Genomic DNA, 23,144 nt, shown 5'->3' with positions numbered 1-23,144 from the left:
CACTCTCTGTTACACTGCCCGTTAAAGGTTCTGCACAGCATTACTTGCTTGTTTGAAAATTATCTTTCTCCCTTGCCTCCATTAGAAGCTCAGCTTCATGGGCATCTTGTTCAGGGCTTACATACAGTAAGCAATTAAGAATATTGACCTTTCCCATGCAGCCTTCAGCCAGCCCTTCTGTGTTCCCTCTCTTAATGAATAGCATAGCCAGACAGGTGCGTCCCCATCCCCCTCCCACGCTCCTGCCTCTCCATCCTTCCTGTTTCTAAATACCTCTCAACCCCCCCCCCGTTTGTCTAGACCCACTACTTTCATAATTCAGGCCTAGCCTCGTGCTCCCTGGCTCCACCCCGAAGCCCCCAGACCCCTTCCCTCATTATGTAACCAGGGTGACCTCTCAGAAAACAGATCTGACCTCTCACTACCATCCACCCCAGCCAGTTCAAAGTCCCCATGGTTAGAGGGTAAACTTAGCATAACATACAGGCACGTTCACAGCCTTGGCCGCTGGCTATAGTTCTGCCTGTAGATTTTAGTTATTAGCAGAATGAACTGAACAAGCCTCATTTGCTATCGCCTCGGGACCTGCAAGTGTTATTCCGCACACCTAGAATAGTCACGGCCGCTCTACCTGTGCTGGTGTACCAGCTACTGCTGCTCACAGCAGATTTGCCTGGGCTCTTACCCCCCAAGAGACTCCTCAAGACCTCTTAGTGCAGCTGGGTGCGTCCACCATGTGTCCCCGAGTACCCGGTATCTGGCTCGGTTCTTTTTTCTCGGCGGCTTCCAAGGACCCACGGCTCTAACAGAGTGAGCCAAGCCAGGCTGGGGTTTCAGGCTTCAGGCGTCAGCACGAGTCTCTTGTCATGCTGAAATACAAGGGTCATGTTTCCCTTCCTCACTACAGCCCGGCAGGTCTGTGTGCCGTCCCACCACACAGTCACCATTTTTCGCCTAATTATCTGAACGATTCTAGCGTGCCTTCAGCTGGTTCCTCCTGGGCAAGCTGTCTGGAAGGACTGGGACTGTTTGTGTTTGTGTGTGTTGTGAGCATACTTTGTCGTGTTGAGCGCATAAAAGTGGCAGAAGTCTTCATGCTCATGGTGCTGGGAGGATTTTCTCATCTCTTTGATGTTAAAATCATTCCCTAGCAGATAGCAGAACGACGGGAGAATGCTGACCCTGCTGTAGAGAGACGAAAGCTGGAGGACAGAGCTGGCTCTTGCTCCGATGACAGGCTCCGAAATGACAGTTAAACCTTATTAAGGTCGAATGACCTTTTGCAGAGTATCCGAGCTTTCTAAATGAGCCGCAGCATTGCGTTCTGGTTAATTTTTATAACTTTTTTAATAGGACACATTAGCGCTGTTATAAACCTTGTTAATTAAGCAATAATCTCAAATGCTCCCTCGCAGAGGGACACGTTCCCAGCATCTGCAGGTGATTAATAGCTAGAGTCGAACAAAAGCCTTTTAATCAACCTGAGGGGCCATTCAGAGCTGCTACCCCAGGAAATGAAAATGATTGGAATTCTGTAGGGGCCTCCTGAACACATTCTTCAATGTGTGCCCTTCTCTTCCATTTCTTCTCTGGAGGCCATCACCCCTACCATCCTGTCTTACGCTTCTCTCTCCTGCCTTTGCTGTCTCGGAGAGCCCTGGAGAGACAAAGCTCCCTAGATTACCTAGTGTGGCACACCACTGGATAGCAACACTTATCCCAGGTTCCCTCAGAGGCGTCTGGGATGAGAGCCACAGACTTCTCCCTGATTAGATTAGGTCAAAGCAAGGTTGCTTGACAGATAGCCTGGCCCTCATTTAGGAAAGTGGGGGGATGATTGGATTTTTATCAGATCGCAATCTGCACTTTATAGGAAACTCTATAGGCGTGGGAGCAGCGTGCTAGGTAGACCTCAGCCTCCTCACTCAGCTGGGTAGTTCCAAGCAGAAGAGAATGAGTGGGGCTTAAGAAGGTGAAAACCAGAGCAGGGATCTTCTGGGAGGAGATGGTGAGGACACTTGCTGTGTGGGGTGCTCTGGAAAGGGAAGGGGTGATAGGTAGACAGAGCAGAAGACCTGGTTGCCCATCTTCTTATCTCAGTTCTTACAGACGAGTGAAGTTTGTTGAGCTGGGCAGTCAGGGGTGGTAAGGAGGCAGTGGAGGCCAGTTAAGGCACCTCTGAGTAAAGCACTTAAGAGTGGAAAGGAGCAGGTGAGCCAGAGTAAGCACGTTTGTGGGGTACACACACCCACAGCATGGATGGCAAGAACAGGTAGTCCCTACCCATACTTGGAAAGGCAGCCATAGATTCTGACCTAAATGCTCCTTTACTCTAGTTCCCAGGCTCCTCCCATGTGAATGGCAGGCTTAGAACAGGTTGGGCTTACAAGGTAATGCCCTGAATCACCTCTGTGTGCTGACTCCAAAAAGGCCACACTGTGGTCATCCATCACCATTCCTGATGGTTGTGTTCACATTCTGTTTTCTAAGTGAGGAAACTCAAAATCAAAGAATGTGCAGTTTCTCCCATATACACCCTACCCATACTTGGGTCTGGAATATATTTGGGTGGTTGTGTGTATGTGTGTGTATGTGTGTGTGTACACCTAGAGGCGAGAAGTCAGTCTTGTTTCTCTGGTGCCATCCACCCTGGTTTTTTTGTTTGTTTGTTTGTTTTGTTTTTTTGAGACAGGGTCTCTTCACTGGCCTAAAACTCACCAATTATTCTGGGCTATCTAACCAATGAGCCCTAGGAATCCACTTGTCTCCACCTCCTAAGTGTTGGGATTACAAGCATGCACAAGACCATGTCTGGATATTTTTGTATGAGTTCTGGGTATGGAACTCATGTCTTCCTGCTTTCAAGGCAAAAACTTTCCCAACTGAGTTATCTCCCTACATGTTAAATGCAGAGTTTTTAGATGTTTTCAGTCTTCCCTGGAAAAGCATTCAGTCAGTCGCTCATCATATACGTATGTCCTTTATCACCTGTGCGAGGACCTGGAAAATGAACAGTCGCATAGACATAAGATGATTGTAACCATCCCATATGGGTATAGGATTCGTTATTGCTTGAAAGGGGCTTCCAAATGTTTATCCCACATGCTTCCTGGAATCATTCTAAAAGCTGCTCTGGAGTTTGTTGTCCTTGTTAATGATGTGCGAATTCTAGGGCAATCATTTATACCAAATCTCCAGGCTTGGAGACTGGTAGAAAACCAGGCTCTAGTCAGGCCTTGTCCAGTCTGGCTCTGCTTCATGATAACAAATAGTAAGACCCTTCAGAGAGCAGTGGTCCCAGGCCTCAGTAGCAGCCACTCCTTCACACACACAATCTTAGTGGTGTGACAGAGTCGAGTGCTAGTGACATTATAGGGCGACCAGGACTGACTTGCATGCATTACCACTTGAGAGTGGCCTTCAGCATGTTTTGGAAAACAATTTACCGAGCATCACCTAGTGAAGCTGAGTAGGCATACTCTCTAATGGTTATTTGGCATTGCCAAGCTTAAGCTGGCACTTAGAGAGTTTCTTCGATAAATAGCCTCCGCTGTGGGCAAGGTTGTTTGCGATTGCAAAACCAGTATCCATGGACAATCAAATGCACAGTTAAAAGTAGGATAAAGTCATATAGTACAGCATGTCTCAGCAACGAAGATGGTGACTTTCCTGGGTGACCTGCCACTGTACTCTGTAATATTGTGTGTTCCACTGAGTCAAATCAGCAAGGCAGAACAATAAAGAGATGGACACATTTATTAAAAGCCTGAAGATAGGATAAAAATGTTTAGGGACAGATACCCACATGATAACATTAAGACAGTAGTTACCTTTGATGATGATGGGGCGAGCGAGAAGCTCAGCATCAGGTTTTAGAGGGATGTATTAATCTGGCTAGTGGGCTTATCATCATTGATAATTTTAGACAGGGTCACACTACGTATGAACTCAATATGTAGTCCGGGGCTGACCTCCAACTCACAGAGATCTACCTGTCTCTGCCTCCAAACTGCTGGGATTAATGGTGTGAACCATCACACCTGGTCTTACCTTTATTTTTAAAGTACACACTTAATAGTGTTTATCTCTATTTATGGCAGGACTTTAGATATATAACCATGTAAGATAATGTGAACCAGTATTTGAAAGTGTGTCAGGAAGCATGTCCTCTTTCTTCTCCTTGAAAGACTTGTTCTCAAATTCATCATTAACCCTTGACCTTCCTGTCTCTTCCCTCTGTCTAGAGTGTTTGTATGACAGAATAGCACAAGAAACAGTGGATGAAACTGAAATTGCACAGAGACTCTCCAAAGTCAACAAGTACATCTGTGAGAAAATCATGGATATCAACAAATCTTGTAAAAATGAAGAACGAAGGGAAGCAAAATACAATTTGCAATAAACTTTGGATTTTTTCATAAAGCCTTTGCATTTTCCTTGTGTGGTGTGTGCATTACGGGCGACAGTGCCATCCAAATAGACCCCACCAGGCGCGGCCATGTCTTGGCAGGGGGCCTTCAGGGCGCTGACGTCACTGTCTTATCTGGACTTGGACTTCCTACTTCGAAGAAGGCAGATGGATTTGCTGAGACTCAGCAGAGCCTCACACCCCAACCAGTGTTGTTGAGGGACGGGGAAGCACTTTTCACGGGCTGTGAGGTATCAGAGAAGCCTGTTGGGACCACAGTATGAACTGTTATTTTTACCATTGGAGCACATCTATCTCTGCTCCTCTATTTTGTTCTATAATAAAACTCCATTAATTCTTGATGTAGACAATTGTTCTCTTTTTTATATATATAATATTAAACCCGTGTGCTTCATGTGGCCTGCAAAGCCCTCTCAGGAGCGAGATCCCGCAAGGGTCATGGGTCCTGTGATGGCTCTAAGGGTCTCCAAAGCATCTCACCCTCTCTGACTTCAAAGGATGAGTCTTGGACCACTCAGATTTTCCCAGATGATCTGCCATTAGCATCTGGAAAAATAAGCTTCTCCGATTATTTGAGCCTACTTTTGTAAAGAAATGGGTACTGAGGGCCTAATAATGTTAGCTGTGGTGTACAGGGTTGCCAGAAAATGAGATACATCAGTGGCTAGCTGTTCGTTTATTCTCTCTTTTATCTCAAACGATCTTTCGAGTTTACGTAATCATTTATCTGCTTCTTTATTTGGTCGCTGGATCTTTATGGTGCCTGGCATGTGCTTTTGGCAAAGCACTTTCTATCTTCCTTGTGGACTTGCACTTTTCTTTATGCAATGCCAATAAAGTAAGTGTGGCATTTTGGAAAGGGCAAGGGCTTTGGACAAATGCCTCTAGGTTCTAAGCCTGGCTCTCCTGCTTGCGCTGGCATTAACATAACCTCCTTGTACCTCCATTTTCTGTTCCGTAAAAAAGAAAACCCACCTCACAGAGTCACTCTAAGGATTAGAGATAAAATGTATAAAATGTTCAATAAATGTCAGCAATTGTTGCTACTTTCACTTTTTGATTTTGGACTTTTGGACATTGGTGGAAAGCTTTGATCTGTAGTTGTCGCAACTCTTTAACCTTTAATGATCTGTAAACAACAGCTCAAGGTTACTGTGTTAAATAGGTAGAGTGGGTACCACTCTGAGACCCCATATTTCAGTAAAGCCAGTGATCCTTTGTAATATAATAATACATTTAATGATCCTTTGTTGACCAGTGGGTGCTCACCATAGGACATTTCGACAAGAATTCTCTTCTGGGGTATTTCCCCCAGCTCTCTGTAAAGCAGCAGTGTGGTCTTCACACAAAGACGTCACTTTTCAGAGTCCTTAGCAGTAGAATGAGGCCATCAGGCAATGGGGGAGAATAATAGTAACGGGTTATACGGCAGGATTTGCCTACGTGTTGAGCATGGTTAGCTTTCATGAGGTGGGGAAAGTTTGTGGTTGGTGTCCAGCAAGTTCTTGCTAAGACGTGTTCCCTTTTCAGATGGGCATGTTGGCCCACACCTGTCACCCTAGTACTTGGGAGGTAAGGCCGGAAGGTCAGGAGTTCAAGGCCAGCTTTAGCTACAGTGTGTCTCAGGTGGTTGTGTTGCTGTGATCAAACACCATGACCACTAAGTGACTTGAAGAGGAAGGGCTTATTTAAGCTTCTAGTCCTGATCACAGCCCATCCTGAAGGCAGCAACTCATCTAGAGGCACAAACTGAAGCAAAGACCGCCCAAGAATGCTGGTTGCTTACCCCCCCCCCCCACCACCACCACCCTGCATTGCCTTGCTCACCCTGTTTTCTTATACAGTCCAGGACCACCTGCCCAGGGCTGGCTTCCGCCACAGAGGGCTGGGCCCTCCTACATTAATGATCAATCAAGAAAACACCCCACAGCTTGCCTACAGCCCAATCTCCGTTGAGAAGCTCTCTTTCCAGGTGACTTCAGCTTGTGCCAAGTCGACAGAAGCCTAGCTAGCACAGTGAGCAGGAGGGCATGCGGCCAGCTAGGACTACAGGAGACCCTGTCTCAAAATAAATAAATAAAAAAGAAAAGAAAGAAGAAAAGAAGATCTGTTCCCTTTTATACTATCAGGCAGCTAGGGCCTAAGTGATTCGAAATGCCTGAGAAGATATAAAGCTTATGTTAAGGTTGACCTCATCCCTTTTTTCCCAAAATGTAAAGAAAATACAGGCACCCAGAGGCTGTGTGTGTGCCTCAAAGACTAGACCAACTGACTCAGCAACCTCCCGGGTGAATGCCAGTCCAGTGAGGGAGACAGCAATAGCTAGAGTAAAAATACCTGGTGGATATGAGAGCGCTTATCGTATGAGCGACTTATTTATGGTGCACATGTTGAGGGCAACCGGACTGTCAAAGACTGGGACCTGGGTTCAAGTCCTTGTTTTGCTACTCTGTGCCTGTTGCTTGACGGCTAATAATGAGCCCTAATTCAGAATTGTGCCAAGGAAGCAGATGCTACCCAGGAAAGGGCTCCGTGAGTCCCTCTTCCCAGCTATGTTCCCCATAGACTGTTTGCAGTGCTTGGTCTCCAGCTGATAGGGCTGTTGGGGAAGGTTCTGGGAACTTCTAGAGATGGGGCCTAAATGGCAAAGCTTGGTCATTGGAGGTAAGGCTTTTAAGCAAGTATCCAGCCCCCAGATCCTATTGGCACTGGACTTCCTGATCCACCATGTGGCTAGCTTCTGCCCCATGCTCCTGCCACAACGTAAGCCCCTCCCTCATGCCTTTCCCTGCCACAATGAATAAAAACCATCTGAAATCATGAAGCTAAAATGAATCTTTCGTCCTTTGTCATAGTTTTTTTTTTCTTTGTCAACTTGACAAAGCCTAAACATGCTTGAGAAGAAGGGCCCTCAACTGAGTAATTGCTTCTCACAGATCAGCCTGTTGGCGTGTGTGTGGATCATTTTCTTGATTATTGATTGTTGTGGGAGAACCGAGCCTGCTGTGGTCTGAGCCATCTTTAGATGGGTGGCCCTGGGCTGTGTAAGAAGTGGAGCTGAACGGGAATATGGGAGTGAGACAATAAGCAACAATCCGCCATGGTCTCTGCTTCCATTTCTTCATCCAGACTTCTGCCTTGAGTTCCTGCCTTAGCATCCCTGGATGGTGGACCACTCACAAGTCAAGTTAACCCTTTCCTGCACAAATTGCTTTTGGTAAGAATATTTAACATGTCAACAGAAACCTTACTGGGATATGACAAATGTTGTGCCCATAGTGATATGAAAGAACCTAATAAAATCTCACACACACACACACACACACACACACAGAGAGAGAGAGAGAGAGAGAGAGAGAGAGAGAGAGAGAGAGAGAGATCATCCTTAGCATATAAGGCAGAGAGAAATTAGAAATGGATGCAATAGTGAAACATGCTTTTAAAAGCAAGACTGAGCTGGGCGGTAGTGGCGCAAGCCTTTAATCCCAGTACTCAGGAGGCAGAGGCAGGTGGATCTCTGAGTTTGAGGCCAGACTGGTCTACAAGAGCTAGTTGAAGGACAGGCTCCAAAGCTACAGAGAAACCCTGTTTCGAAAAGAGAGAGAGAGGGGGGGGGAGGGAGGGAGGGAGGAAGGGAGAGAGAGAGAGAGAGAGAGAGAGAGAGAGAGAGAGAGAGAGAGAGAACAAGGCTGAGGAAGTTTCATCCACTAATTAGACTCGCTGATAATGTTTTGAGTCTCTGGAACGTGCCTGATACCTTAAACACTTGACATGAGTGAAGTGGGCTCAGAAAAGGAGTAATATCTTGCCTAAGGAGCCAGAGCTGGCAGCAGTGGAACTGGGTCCAAATTCAGATGCAGCTCCTAGGGAAAGAGAGGGTCATCTAGCTTAAGGTGGGCATCATGACAGCAGAAAACAAGAGAGACCCTGCCTCAAAACCAAAGCAAGGTCAAGGGAGAGAATAGCTCCCAAAAGTTCTCTCTCCCTTCCTCTCTCAATTCATAAAGAAATAAACAGATAAATCAACAAACAAATCAATATACTATCTTTCCTAAAAAGATAGTGGACTCTTACAATGGTTTTGAATCAGAGTATGTGTGTGTAGGAATCGCCCAGCCTCAGTAATCCATGGTAATCATTCTCATTAATTCAAGTCATTAGAAGATATTGGAGGTAATTACATCATAATAGTTTGTTTTTTTTTCAAGTGGAAACAAAGTAGGAATGCGTATTTTAACACAAACACCATTTTTGAAAAGCACCGGTTTATTAGAACTCATTAGATATACACACCAGTGAAAGACTAAGAGTGTTCTCTCAGTAAACAGAAACCTCTGCTAGTCCCGTAAGTCCCCTGCAGATATCTGCAATTGAGTCTTAGTTTCTTCCTCAATGATGGGCTCTTCTCTGCAACTTTGCTTAGAGTGATTTTTCACACTCCCAGAATTCTGTTTGGTTGGGCCTGATACAGAAGGGGGCTTTTTGTCGAAATGCCAGTGGTCTCCCCTAGCTTTTACACTTGGATTCCTTTGATTCTCATGGTGGGCCAGCATGTCTTGTTGGGCAGGATGGCAATACTGAATTGACAGAACCTGAGTCCATCCCAGAAGCCCTGGCTCCAGATCCCTTCATCAGGTGGAAGAGGAAGGTGGGACTCATTTTATTTCTGGCTCACGGACTGTGTGGGGAAGACGGACTCCCTCCTGCCCCAGTTTGTGTCTTGGATGTGTTTCTACATTGTGATTATTATTTTTTAATTATAAAGAAATAAAAACAACTCTAAACAGATTATTTTGGAAAGTAGGGAAATCACTTCAAATGGCACTGCTGTATAGTGTGGTTTTTGTCCAAGGATGTAACTGTATTTTACACACAGGACCAGGTTTGCACGCGGCCCTGCACATTTAATAGAGTTGTTTCCAGGTTGCTCCTTGGCATTCGTAACCATCAGCTCTCACATCCACAAAGTGGACAGACATAAAGCTATGGATGGATAAACCATCTATCTGGTCAGTTGCTCAAGTCCTTACAGTGAGGCTAACATGCCGATATGCCAGGCCACGAAGGCCTTAACTGCAGGTTCCCATCCATCCCAGCGGTACAGGGAACCTGAGTTAGGTGGTGGATGGCTCTAAGCTCACCTCTCAGCTCTACAGTTTACTAGCCTGCTCAAAGTCAGGCGCTTCCTCTTAACATTGGCTTCGTCGACTGTAACGTGGAGTAAGCAGTGTCCACGTCCTGGGCTCGTAGGAAGCCTGTGGCGGTAAATGAGGTTTTGCAGCCAGAGTGGACAAATGGCCATCAGTGCTAGTGTTGAGATTTGTCTCCTTGCCTGCCCTCTCTCTGCCCTGTTCATTCTTTACCTGAGAATGTGCCTCTCCTGTCTCTACCCTGCTGGCCTCTTGTGCCGAGATCTCAGCTTTCATCTCTGCTTTTGGCTCCCTGAGAATCTTACACAAATTCACCATTTGTTGGGGCCTGCGTTGCAGGCCATGTGTGCAGGTTCCACACTTCTGGCTCCACCTCAACTCTCACCCCATGCCTTCTGGCCCATTTATAGCTCCTTGGAATTTTAGATCGTTTATAAATAAAACTTGGTAGAAATATTTGTATTAACGTTCCCTTTACACTTTCTTTGGTTTTCTTAGTGTGGTTTCTCCTCAGCCAAAAGGAATGTCAGTTGCATTATTCTTTATGCTTGTAATGGGTGTAACCACTTTTGAAATTATTCTCCCAACTTAGTTGGCAAAGAAAAATGTGTTATTGTATTTTCTTGTTTGTTATCGAGACTGAAATCATTCCAGAATTTTATTTCTTCATTATAGAAAAGAAAAACTTCTTCAAAACCTATGAACATTTCTGTTTCCTGTCTTCTCGTTTTCTTGTGGACCAGCTTGCTTACCGTGGGCATAACACATGTTCTTTGGCACCCACAAACAGGCACAGCAACAGACATATCTCAACTTTTATTTTGAAGGAATGGACCAGTATCTTCCAGGAAGCCTTACAAAGTCATAGAACCTAAAGGTCAAAGATGATCTTGTAGATGTTCCCTAGGTGTCCTCTCCGCCATAGCAATGACTGACCCAAGCCCCCACCCCTCTCCCTGCCTTAACAATCAGAATGGCTCTTTGCATGGTTTAATATGACATCATTGTTCTTCCGTATTTCACCAGCCAATCCTCAGCTCAAATCATAGCTACCATGTCTCTCTGGGTTCAGATGGTCCTGTGTTCTATCACTGACCCTTGGCCTTTCCCGTGTGTGACCTTGAACATGATCTTAGCCTGTCTTGGTTAGCTTCCCACTGCATTTTGGTTTCTGTTGCTGTGTTGAAACACTGACCAAAACCAACCTGGGAAGAAAAGAGTTTATTTTGGCTGGCAGCTTACAGCTCATAATGGCAGAAAGCCAAGGCAGGGACTCAAGGCAGGAACCTGGAATCAGGATCTGAAGCAGAGACCGTGGAGGAATGCTGCTTACTGGCTCGCTCTCCGTGGCTTGCTCACCTTGATATTTTAAATAAGCCGGGACCATCTGTCCCAGCCATAGCAATCATTAATCAAGAAAATGCCCCGTGGATCTTCCTATAGGCCAATATGATGGAAGTATTTTTTTCAGCTGAAGTTCCCTCTTCCTGATAATGAGCAACACAAGCCTCACAGGCTTGTGTTGGATATTGTGAGGATAGCCCTGACTGTCGCTGTATCCTTTTTAGTAGAACTCTGAGCACTACAGCTGCTCTTTCAGGACAAAGTTCCAAAGACAGGACAGATGCTGGGCTGTAGGAAGCACCTGGTCCATGGATTTTGGACTTTGAATCAGCATCCTTAGTGATAAAATTGTCTCCTACTGAACTAGGCAGTTCTGGAAATGTGAATGTGTTTGGGGCCAACATCACCCAACCCTCCAGCCTATTTGGGGCCACTATCTACTTCCCTGTAGGTGCTCATGTGAGTTGTGAAGGCAGAGCAACTCCCAGGGGATACAATAATGACTTCAATACGTATTTACGCTGGGAGGAAACTGGATAAGTTACCTTCAAGTCTCCCATCCTATTGCTGGGCCCCTTATGCTGTCAGTAGGTTAATTGTACTAACCTGCTATTAATTGTACTAACCTGCTATCGTACCAGCCCTCCAGTCTCAGCCTCGGTAAATGTGGAGTCTTTCTTCCCTTATTCTGCCTTCCGTAGTAACAGCTCGTCAGGCCCACTCCTGCCCCCAGTCATGGGGAATTTTGAAATAGATTTCTTAAATGAAATGCAGGACTTTGCATTTATCCCCATCGCATTTCACTTTGTTGGTTGCAGCCCAACATTCCAGCTGGTTGAGGTCTTCTTCTCCAGTTTTGTTTAAGTGAGAAAAGAAAACCCCAAAGAGAGCTGAAACCTCAAAAGAAAACCAAGCCATGACCTCAAGGGTGAAGCCCAAGTGCACGGTCCCCCTTGTTCCTCCTGATGCCTCTGCCCCCATGCTCCTCTGACTGTGCAAGCATCCCCCATTCCCCCCTCAAGTGTATACCCATACTGCACCTTGGTTTGCATAGTTACCATCGTAATACCACTTCCTAGCACTGGGTCAAGGTTGCTTTCTTAACTCTTCATTGTATGGTTTGTGTTTTCTAGTTTATTGATGGTGGGAAAGGCTGCCTGGGCAATCTTTTATGATTGTTTTCCTTCTGCTGAGTCTTTGTAAAAAAAAAAAAAAGTTGCATGGAGTAAAAACTCATTGGGTTAAAAGAGGAGCATCTTTGCGTGTGTCATTGCCTTCCTTCCCAAAGGACTCAGCTGTATTTTAAGCAGGGCAGATGTGCATGGGCCACTTCCCAACAGCATCACCCGTATTTGGAATATTCAGAGTTTGGCCAATTAGCTTTCGACATAGATATATTGTCCCAGTTTCTTCCTTTTGTGAGCTGTCAGTGTATACATTTGAGCACCTGAAGAATGCTTTTGGAAATTTCCTTTATGATATAGCTTTCCTCCAAACTTTACGATGCATGAATGTGACCTTTTGTATCCTTACCAAGCTATTCATCCTAATTTAAAGTTAATGTTATCCTCCACTGGAGACCCCTGTATTTCTACGTACTAACAAATCTCCTTTGAACTGGATTGATTTTAAAAGTTCTAAAATTATTTTTAAAACTTTTAAAATTATTTTAGGTAAGTGTGTGTGTGTGTGTGTGTGTGTGTGTGTGTGTGTGACTGTGTGTATGTAGGATACGAGCACATGAGTGCTGGTGTCTGCAGAGGTCAGAGGTTTTGCACCCCCCTGAGCTTCTTTTGGATAAAAGGAAGGCTAGTATATAATCCTTATACTGTCCACCTCCTGCAGCATTGTTGGGAGCACAAATGAAGAAACACACTAAAAAGCTCCTGGAAGAGACTGGCTGGTGCGGGGGGGGGGGGGGATAGGAGAGCCTGACCCCCAACTCCTTTCTCTGACCGTCACCTCTCATCAGACACCATGCTGTCTGGGGCGTTAACTCTAGCTCTGGGGCTGGGCATGAGCGATGCCAGGTTCCTGACGTCATTTTCCTCCACTGTGGACAACCCCAACCGGAGCTTACCTGATGGTCTGCTGGCAGGATTCGTTGAATACCCGTGAAATGCCTAGTCAAAGCAAGATCTCCTGCAGGCGCTGTTGGAGTGTGGTGTCTCAGGTACTCAGCAGGAGGCACGTGGCCTCACCCCATATGTGTAGCCTCGACAGAGAGCTGTTTCTGTCTATGGGGTGTCTTCACTCTGCCTCCTCCAGCAATGCCTTAACTCAGAAGTTCCTGACAAGACACCTGCCTGTCTGTGTGGACAGAAACCATTCCTTTCATCTGTGTCCTTTGTGTCCTCTTGGCAACCATGAGGTCTTGGAGGGTTTGGGTGACTTCTCAACCTACACTGAACACCCCTCTCCCCACACTGTTCCAGCTTCAATCCATCTTTCTTGCTGGACTGTAAGCCATGTAAGGTGGGGTACCATGTGCTTGCCTCCAGCTTCCCTGGTCTTCTCACTGAACATGTGGGATGAAGGTGAGCCCTCCCTAGAAACACGCCTGTGAGAACCACTTACTGACACAATCCTGTCTGCCAAGAGCATGCAAGGTCTTGAAGGTCATGAAGTCCCTTTATGGACAGAGAGAAGCATGATGCCATCCTGGACTTGTTTTCACTGGTTGAAGTTTGATAGGCCCCTTAGGACAAGAAAGAAGGAAAGAGTAGAGCTGGTGAGTTTGCGGACTCCTTGCTTGTGTATAACTCTGGGCTCTACCACTTAGCAGCTCTGAGGCCTTGGGAAGGTTACTTCTCTGATTTGGGACCCAGTGCTCTCTTGTACAAAAGGCCTTTCCTGGGGCTCTTCTTGGATTGCACAGAACAACAATTGCACAGCTGGGTTGTGAGGTGAGAACTGGCCCTGACCTTTCTTCCCATGCATTTCAGCAACTCCCTCACTGGACCTGAGATGTATCCACTGCAAGAAGCAGGTTTCCCAGCTTTAGGAGAAAGAACAGGATGTCCACAGTTTAGGGGTGTTGTCTGAAGTGATGTGCACAGAAGGCAGGCATGTGGCTTTCAACTACACTCCTCCCTTTGGAGTGACAGAAGCAGGGAACACCAAGCCCTTAGCTGGGAGCAGCACAGGCTACCTGTGTAGGACATAGAGCTGCTGGCTTCCTTTCTAGGAGCCTCAGTTATAACATACATAGCTGTCCCAGCCTTCCAAGGCAGACATGACCCCGACATCATCCCTAGAGCCACAAAGCCCTCCCAGTGGAGCCCTAAGGGTCCTCTAGGAAGCATATTCAAGCCTCTAATGCCTACTTGCCTTCCCGAAGTAGTGGGAAGCCCCTGGCCTAGACTCAAGCCTAGAGTCGCCACCGAGAGGCCTTTAGCTGGAGGAGGAGGAAACTGGAGTTCTTTTTTTCTAAGGAACTTTTAAGTTATTTTCATTCTGCTGACTCGCACTTTTCTGAGTTAAGGAGCTTTGGGAGACGGTTCTAGGCCATTTAGGCAGAAAGCCTCATTGGCTGCAATCTCTGATAAAAGGAAGAGATTTAACACTGTGTGGGCCAGCCTTTGGCTCTCTCACCATTCCTGGGAAGCAGGTAGGGGCTTTGCAAAGCGTTTCTACCCTTCAGGGATCTTAGCCCATGTGGTGGGTAGTCTTATGTCAACATGACACACAAACCCTAGTCATCTGAAGGGAGGGAGCCTCAGCTGAGAAAGTGCCTCCATATGATCTGGCTGTAGAGCATTTTCTCAGTTGGGGAGGGCCCAGCCCATTGTGGGTGGTGCCATTTCCTAGGCTGGTGGTCCTAGGTTCTATAAGAAAGTAGGTAGAACAAGCCATGGGGTACAAACCAGTAAGCAGAACCCCTCCAGGGTCTTTGCATCAGTTCTTGCTTGCGGGTTCCTGCCCCGCCCTGTTTGAGTTTCTGTCCCAGCTTTCTTCAGTGATGCACAGTGCTGGGAAGGTGGAAACCCAACTAAACCCTTTCCTTCATGAACGGCTTTGACCAGGTGTTTTGTCCTAGTGCTGCTAATTATGATTAAGATATCCCAGGACCAAGGGAAACCCACACTGTTCAGAGATAGCCAATGAAAACCAAAGAATGACCTAGGTTCTAAATTACGCTTCTGAAGCACCTGTCTGCCCCCCCTCCTTCCTTTCCTTCTTTCTCGGTCATTTTTTAGTGAGAAGGGCAGCCAGCAGGAGCTTGCTGGTGCCTTCTCTGTACCCTTTCCCCAGGATAGGGTCAGAGATTGATTCATTTAGCTCCGGTTTCCTAGGTCCACAGCTAAGACCTCTTGTGTTGGATCATAATCATTAAGTTTCAGTCTGGGCATGACTGATTGTTCCTACTGATGAAAGAACATGCCCTAGAGAAGTGAGGGCTCCTTCCCGCCTGTGTCGGGCTCAGATGGGTAATACATAAGAGGGTAAAGACTCAAATCCAAGTCCTTCTGAGTCCAAGTTCACTGTTATCCTCATCGTAGCTTTGGCGCGCCTAGTGAGCATCTCTGTCTGAGTCAGCTGTGCGTCAGACCCTGCTCTGCACAACCACGTCAGAGAATGTTCCACTTCCTTCCTGGCCCCCCGGCATGCTCGCACTCACCCTGATGACAAAGAGTGGAAGCCGGTGCACACACACACACACACATACACACAACACATGCGCGCGCACAGTGTCTCTCTGTCTCTTTCCCTCCTATCTCTCTTACAGATACACACGTGCTATCTCTGTCTCTCTCACACAAATACTGAACTTCCTTATCGTGTGAACTGTTACCCAAACTAAATGAACCAGAGCTGTATGAGTATCACAAATAACTCATAAACACAATCCCCACATCATATTGACAAGGTCTCACGAGAGCCCTGGCTGTCCTAGAACTTGCTCTGTAGAACTTGCTGGCCTCCTTGAGCTCCCAGAGATCTGCCTGCCTCTGCTTCCCAAGTTCTGAGATCAAAGGCGCGCGCTGCTGTTCATGAATAATCCCCAAATCATACTGAATCGTAAAAGTAATAGAGAGAAGAGTGAACCTTAGAGCTTGAGGCTAAATGTAAAATGTTAAAACTCTCACGACATCCTAGACATCTTTAATGAACACTGTCCAGGTGTGGGCAGAGGATGAAAACTCCAGCCAGAAAGGTATACACCCGTTTGGGGACAGTCCTTTCTGGGTGGCAAAAGGAAGACAGCAAAGAGACTCTGTAATGTTTCAGTAATGTAAAGCAAATATGCATAAAGTAGAAGCAGGAAGCAGCCTGACTTATTCCACTGGGACAGCAAAGAAGGCGTAAGATTTGCGGTATGCTGCCGCTTCACACACGCTGACCCCTCTGTGGACCTGAAGTGTAAACCAGGCCTGGAGCTCAGCTTTGATGGGGGCCACCGCTCCCTCCTCACTCCGGGACTCTAGAGGATTAAACCTCAGGCCAGTCAAAAGCATTTGACAACTGTAAAATACCAAAGAACGATAGACAGTTGCCATCTCCTTCTGTGTGCTTCCCTCTGCAACTCACACTGTGGCTTCTACAAGGGCAGAGACCGCTCCCAATTCATCTCCTGACCCTAGCCTGAGCTCAGGAGCTATGACTGGCTCTGAGTCAAAACCCTAGAGTCACTGTCTGCATCTCCTCTCTCACCTTCCAGTACCAAGGCTGAAAAGGCTGACTGGCTTCAGCAGGAACCTTTTATCACAGTTGGGGACACATAAATCCATTGTCAAGTTATTATCAGATGCTTAGGAGAGAATGGCCGAAAGCCCAAACCTCATCCCTGGGCACAAAGAATGGTACAGAGACCAGAGCCTCCCCACTACCACACACACACACACACACATACACACACACACACACACACACACACACACACACACACACACACCACACACAGTCTTTTCCCCTCTGGCTACGGTGCTAGCTATGCTTTCTCATCTGGCTGACTGGGGTGCAGTGCAATATAAGTGACCTAAGTTGATCAAGGATACCTTTGAACTGAGTCCTGGGCCCTTATCTGATTCTCTCATAACCCTATAGAAGGTTGCCTTTGCTCTCAATATGAAGATAGAAAGTCAGGGGCCAGTGAAGTCCAATAAGCAGAGCCGGGAGCAAATCCGATTGTGTTATTCTGATGGGCTAAACTGTCTTAGTGGCCTTTCAAGGCAAAGCTACACCCAGAAACCATGTTGGCAACAGGGTGTTGTATTCCCCACCTTGTGATTCATTCGGCACAGTGGCAGAGGCAGCTAGAGAAGCTGCCGCTAAGAGCCTTCTTTGTATTTTGAATGTATAGTCTTTAATTAGACTTTGCCTTAATTGCAAGGTTTCCATATACCCCATGACTGCTGTGTGCCCCATCTGGGGATAAACACGTCCGTCAAGTGAGAAGCAAATGCGGCTGCTGCCTTGGCCCCATCATCCTGTTCAGTCCCCCTGGGGACTTAGCTTAGCTTTCCCCTGCTAAAGTGCTTTGGGGCCCACATTTTAATCAAAAGTGTACCAGCCTCTAAGAAAAAAAAAAAAAAGAGTATGGACTCAGCTCCAAAGTGATTAAATTTAATAACCAAAAGACCAGAAAAAGGCTGCTTTGCAGTGCAGAATTTCACCAGCTATTCCTCCTGTCATGTGGTCATATTCTATATGCTGTATGGGGACACTTTATTAAAAATGCCATTTATTTTAACAGCAGCAATAAGGGAAACACACACCTTCTCCCTCTTTCTCCCCACTGTGTTAAAGGCATTTGTGGTTATTAAATTACTCTTGAGTAGAGGAATGCCTGTCTCCAAATTTACTCTGAAGCATTTCAATAAAATGATCTCAAATGTTTATTTCACTCAGCAAATACTCACCCAAAGCCATTCTGGGCCCACTGCCTAGCCAGCACTGGGATAACGAGGTAAAGCAAGCAGAGCTCCTTCCTGCCTCCCATTAGCTCCCAGAGCGTGGGGCAGGGCAGGTAACAGAGGCACAGCTCTGGGCCTGGCCCCTGTCTCTTAAAGGAGCCAATGGATGGAAGGAAGGAAGGAAGGAAGGAAGGAAGGAAGGAAGGAAGGAAGGAAGGAAGGAAGGACGGAAGGAAGGAAGAAGGAAGGGTGGGTGGGTGGATGGATGGATGGATGGATGGATGGATGGATGGATGGATGGAAGAATGGCTAGCTGGCTGGCTGGCTGGATGGATGGATGGATAGATAGAAGGATGTCTGGATGGCCGGATGAGGGTAAAGGTAGATCTAGAAAGATTAGAACGCAATAGTGTCTTAAGGCTTGGCCTGAAACCCAAGGGGGTGTAAGAGAGGGATTACTTGCTCTCTTGGAGTGTCCTAGAGGAGGGGTACTGAGCAATTGCAGAGCAATTCCTCTGGACAGACGGTGGGCACTGGCGTTACAGACAAAGAGAGCAGGGAGCGGGGAGGCCTGGGACCAGGCAATTCTTCTACAGATGTCTACAAGCTGTCTCCACTTTCTTGTCTTGTTTTTCCCCAGCTCCCCAGCTAAAATGTAAGGAAACAAAATTCCTTCAGAGCAATGTGGGTGGGTGTCCAGTCAGAGGGTCAAAGGCGGGATAAAGCCAGGTGAGGATTTAGCTCACCGTTCCTTCCGCCCTTCAAAAAGTTCAATGTGGAGGCAGGATCAGCTGAGAGACCAGCTGAGGTGAACCAAGGGAGGGCTGTAGTGAGCATGTTAAGAGCTGGTCTTGGCCTTGGGATGTTTGCAAGGGATCATGGGGTTTTGAGCCAGGAAGCCCATGGCTAGCCAGGAAGGCCACTGTGGTGAAAATGTGGGGATGAAGGAGGGTGAGGCTGAAGTGAGAGACAGGGAAACCTGGAACCAAGGCAGAGCCATGCTGAGGCAATTTGCTGACCAGAGGGGAGGCAAAACAAGGGTTTCCATGGATCCTGGCTTTGCAGAGTGAGTCAACAGGGATACTGTTGGCCAGGAGGGTGCTACGGCCCTGTCCCTGAGACACTATGGAGGGCTGCACAGCATGACTTGTGCTCCGGGAATCTTTGCTGGAACATGAATTTCATTGTTTAAGACAGCGTCCAGATGCGGGCCTCATGTTTGTGGAGCCAGAGACGGAGCTGGCAGGATGCTCTTTAAATAAAATGAGACAAGGGGTGGCCTATGGAGTGAGGGGTCCCAGCATCTGCCATCTTACTGCTGTTGCCAAGATGTTCAATTCTCTGCCCCCCGGCCTTTAAAGATAGCACTGTGATAATGGGGAAGGCATCCTCACATTTTCCTTCTGAGTAAACAGGCCGGGGTCCCATGCCATCAGGAGTGGGACTTCAGTTCTCGTTTTGCCTGTTTGCTCAGCTGTGGTGCAGGCGTAGCAATGGCATCTGTCGTGCTATGCTGAGCTGAACAGCCAGTTGTTGAGGGACCAGAGGAAGCTCAGTGCCCTGGAAAGGTTGCTCCAATCCCAGGAAGACTGTCACCCAGGCAGGCCCTGGATTGGGATGGGCACCGCTGCCCAGCACGGAGTTTACAGTTCATACTTCTTCAAACCCTTAACATGTTTGAGGGTCCTGATGCTAGTGAGGCTTCCAGTATCCCCTTGGTCCAGGTCATATGCAGACCACCAGGTCATGGTCTCTGAAAAATTTTCATCCTCCCAGATGTCTCTTATCCCAGGTCGCTTGAGTCCCAGCCTCTCCTAAGCAGCCCCTGCTCCTACACAGAGCAGCTGACACCAGAACCCCTCCCAACCACACTACCCCCAACTGTTTCACTGTGAATGAATCCTCCACAGTCCTAGCTACTGTTCAAAACATTATAACATTTTTTTCCATGGTCCTTCTGATGCAGACTGGCTGTCTCCAAGGGTGACTTGCCTTCTCCTTGCCTGTTTATTTCCACCATGGGAAACACCATATCAGGAAATCCTGAGTCCTAGGCTGACCCAAGTGCACCTGCTCCAGGGCCTCGTCGAGCTACCGTTGCTCACTTTAGTGAATTCCATCATGGTGTTTGTTTGTTTTATTTTGTTTTGATGGAGACAGGGTATTACCATATGGCCCTGGCTGGCCTGGAACTCACAGAGATCTGCCTGCCTCTGCTTCCTGAGTGCTGGGATGAAGATCATATGCCGCACAGTCAGTCTTCTGTTCGGTTCTGGGACTATCGTGTCTGTCAGACCAAGACAAGAACTTGTGAAGGACAGTCTGCCTTGCTCACCGTGGGTTCTACGGGCATCAGTGGGCAAGGGTTCTCAACTGCAGTCTCTCAGGCACAGGCCACTGGCTTCCAGCACAGCCAGAAGACTCAGATGGAGCCACAGAGATGGGCCAGGCTTGACTTCCCTTCAGGGCTTCCAGGGTGCTGTCACCTCCCTTGGGGCTGTCGTCTTGGTGCTTCTCACTTGCATTCCTGTTTTAACCCCATTCATGGGGGCCACAGCCACGTAATTGGATTGAGCAGACACTGACAAGGTCAATTTGACAATTTCATTAATCTTTTATTAAACATGAGCCCGGAGCTCCAGCCAAGCTTGTCTGTGAGCTCTCCCCAGAACGTGCCTGGCATATTTCTGTCTCATACGCTTCTGCCAGGCCAGACGTGACTGTCCTGGTGATGCCGGCCATTACAGAGTGCTTCCTGGGTGCTGGACCAATGCAGAGAAAATCTTTCAGTCTCTCGGCCTGCGTAACGTGTGATTAGTGTGCCACACGGCTGTTAACAAGATGCTGATGATGGTGGTGCTAGTGATGGTGATGAAGTCACAGTAACCTTGACAATTAAAATGAAAACCTCTTCCTTTTTTAAGAATGAGACTGAACCTTAGTGAAAGAAGAGACATTAACAGTGGGCTCAGTATGTTAGAGTGGACCAGACTGAGGCTCAGAGGGAACCATGAAGATGGCAAGGGATGTGTTATGATGCAGACACAACATGAGTTGTTAGAAGGGGAAGGACAGGGGAGGGAAAGGAAGACCAGAGGGATCCGGAATCCTAATGGAAGCTGAAGTCTCCATAACATAAAGATAATGGATGTGTTTCTGTTTGAGAAGAGGACTTTGAACTAAACAAGAGCTCTCAGGATTGAAAGAGAGCACAAGGAGAGAGGAAAGCACCAAGAGGGGGAAGCCAGGGTGACTGTGACATCCAGGAAGGGAGAGAGGAAAATGTAGCTGGAATACAAGGTTGGACTATGGCTCAAGAACCTTGGCAACATGGCAAGGCATTCAGCAAGGAGCAGGAAGCATCATTTGAAAGTGCGTCTGGATGCATTGTAGGGGATTGTACAGAACAGGGCTATTTCAGACATTCTAGCAACAGGAAGCAAAGACTCTGAGCAACTTAAGATGGCGAGGGATAAGATCAGGGAAGGACAGAAGGCCCATATGATCCCAGGCAAGGGGATGGCTGTTTTTGTAGCTGGATGGTGGGGAAGGAAGAATTCCATGCTAGGCCCAGACAATGCAGTGAGCATCAGCCCCCTTCTCCCAGTGATAACAGCTGTTAGGATCATGAATAGCATGGGCTGTGTGAAAGCTCTTAATTAGTAGAGACAGGCAGGTTGTCAAATGAGACCCTTGCTGACACAGCCATGCCTGGTGCTTGTCTCCAGGGCTGTAAGCAGATAAGCTGCCTTTAACAGCATAGGTTAATGGCCTCCCTAGTAAGGCAAAAAGCTCAGGGACCCGTGGGCTAACAATATGGGAATTGACAGGCTCAACCCCAAGGACCAAAGAGGCCATCAAAACCCCTGGCCAGTTTCTGCAATGGCACTCAAGGCATGAGTTATTCTGGAGACCTCAAATCCCTTCCTTTGCTGATACCTGCTCTCCACTAAACTTGAACTTCCCTAGGAGTAGACTGCATAGAGATGGGCTATGGGCTAGGCACCTGCCAGATCCTGAGATACGATGATGGGTCACCCACGAAGGAGCTCTGAAAGACCTCCAGGGAGGGGTGGTCTGTGGAGGTAACCAGAAAAACTCAATACCAAGAGTAGAGCATGTCCCAAAAAGGACAGAGGGAAAACTGAGAGGGGAAGCCTTCACTGAGGGGGGTGACCCCTGTGCTGAGACTATGTACAGGGAGGGAGTCTATGGACAGGCCAGGGGAACTTTGATGACCACCTTCTTCTTCTTCTTCTTCTTCTTCTTCTTCTTCTTCTTCTTCTTCTTCTTCTTCTTCTTCTTCTTCTTCTTCTTCTTCTTCTTCTCCTTCTCCTTCTCCTTCTCCTNTCTTCTTCTTCTTCTTCTTCTTCTTCTTCTTCTTCTTCTTCTTCTTCTTCTTCTCCTTCTCCTTCTCCTTCTCCTTCTCCTCCTCCTCCTCCTCCTACTCCTCCTCCTCCTTCTCCTCCTCCTCCTCCTTTTCCTCCTCCTCCTCTTTGTCTTGTTCTTGTCATCATCATTATTATTCTTATTATCTGGTTATATAAAATTTGTCATAAGAGTTGGGAGAAACTGACTTGCTTCTGTTTTGATTTACCTAGAGACAGAACCTAGAGAGAGGTAAACCAGACTCTCTGACTCCATATTGAAAGAGGAGAGCAGAGAAGGAGGGAGAGTGGATGGAGGCATAGAGGTTCAATGCTTAAATCCAATCTTGTAAGTCTATCTGCTTCTGGAACCCCCCCCCCAGACTCACTGCTGCCTCGGAACACATCCTAGCCTCTGCCATCAGCTCCTCTCCATGGGTGTGGCAGCTGCTCACCTGTCAGCCTCCTCCCTCATGCCCATGCTCCTCCCCCTTACATGCCACCTGCACCTTCTGCTCCTGCTCTTCCCAGGGAAGCCACAGATAACCCCCACCCTCAGGCTCTGTTAATGCCACTTTCTCTACTTGACAAGTCTGCCTCATCCAGAGGATCCTCTAGATAGCATCATCAGCTGTGGTAGCAAGTCTCTGGGAGAACTGAGGTGTTCAGAGCCAGGCATAGCGCAGCTGCGCCTTCAGGAGCTCTTCTATCTCCTCTCCTCTCCTCTCCTCTCCTCTCCTCTCCTCTCCTCTCCTCTCCTCTCCTCTCCTCTCCTCTCCTCTCCTCCTCTGCTGTGAGCCATTCCACTGCAGCTCCTCCTTCCAGGCAGGTAGGCACCATCCTCATCCATCCCTCTGAAGTCTATGGGGCTCTATGTGGAGGAAATAAAGGTGCAGCTGCCCAGCCACCCACTGTTGAGGGCCTGAACCCTGGCTTCCCCACCGAGGCCCCGTGCCGTTTAGTCATTTAGTCTGTGTCTCTCCTTCCTCCTCCCTAA

The 23,144-nt window shown here is 47.4% G+C and overlaps 1 protein-coding gene across 4 annotated transcripts in view; it reads left to right on the top strand.

Annotated features, from left to right (window-relative positions):
- Positions 1–23,144, top strand: part of LOC126497934 (BEN domain-containing protein 5) — a 1,095,425-nt gene that overhangs the window by 897,463 nt on the left and 174,818 nt on the right. Inside the window, exon 8 of one of the 4 annotated variants that reach the window (XM_050136201.1) lies at positions 4,245–4,754. The exons of the other annotated variants lie outside the window; for them this stretch is intronic. Within the exon in view, the coding sequence (XP_049992158.1) occupies positions 4,245–4,402 (158 nt within the window). The 3' untranslated portion in view covers positions 4,403–4,754. Of the gene's footprint in view, positions 1–4,244; positions 4,755–23,144 lie in introns of those variants that run through there. 4 annotated transcript variants of the gene reach the window in all.

The sequence above is a fragment of the Alexandromys fortis genome, unplaced genomic scaffold (genome assembly GCF_014885135.2).
Source record: "Alexandromys fortis isolate MF-2015 unplaced genomic scaffold, M_Fortis_MF-2015_v1.1 scaffold_13, whole genome shotgun sequence".
NCBI lineage: Eukaryota > Metazoa > Chordata > Mammalia > Rodentia > Cricetidae > Alexandromys > Alexandromys fortis.
The sequence above is the reverse complement of the archived record's forward strand: the minus strand, read 5'-3'. Positions and strand labels throughout refer to the sequence as shown.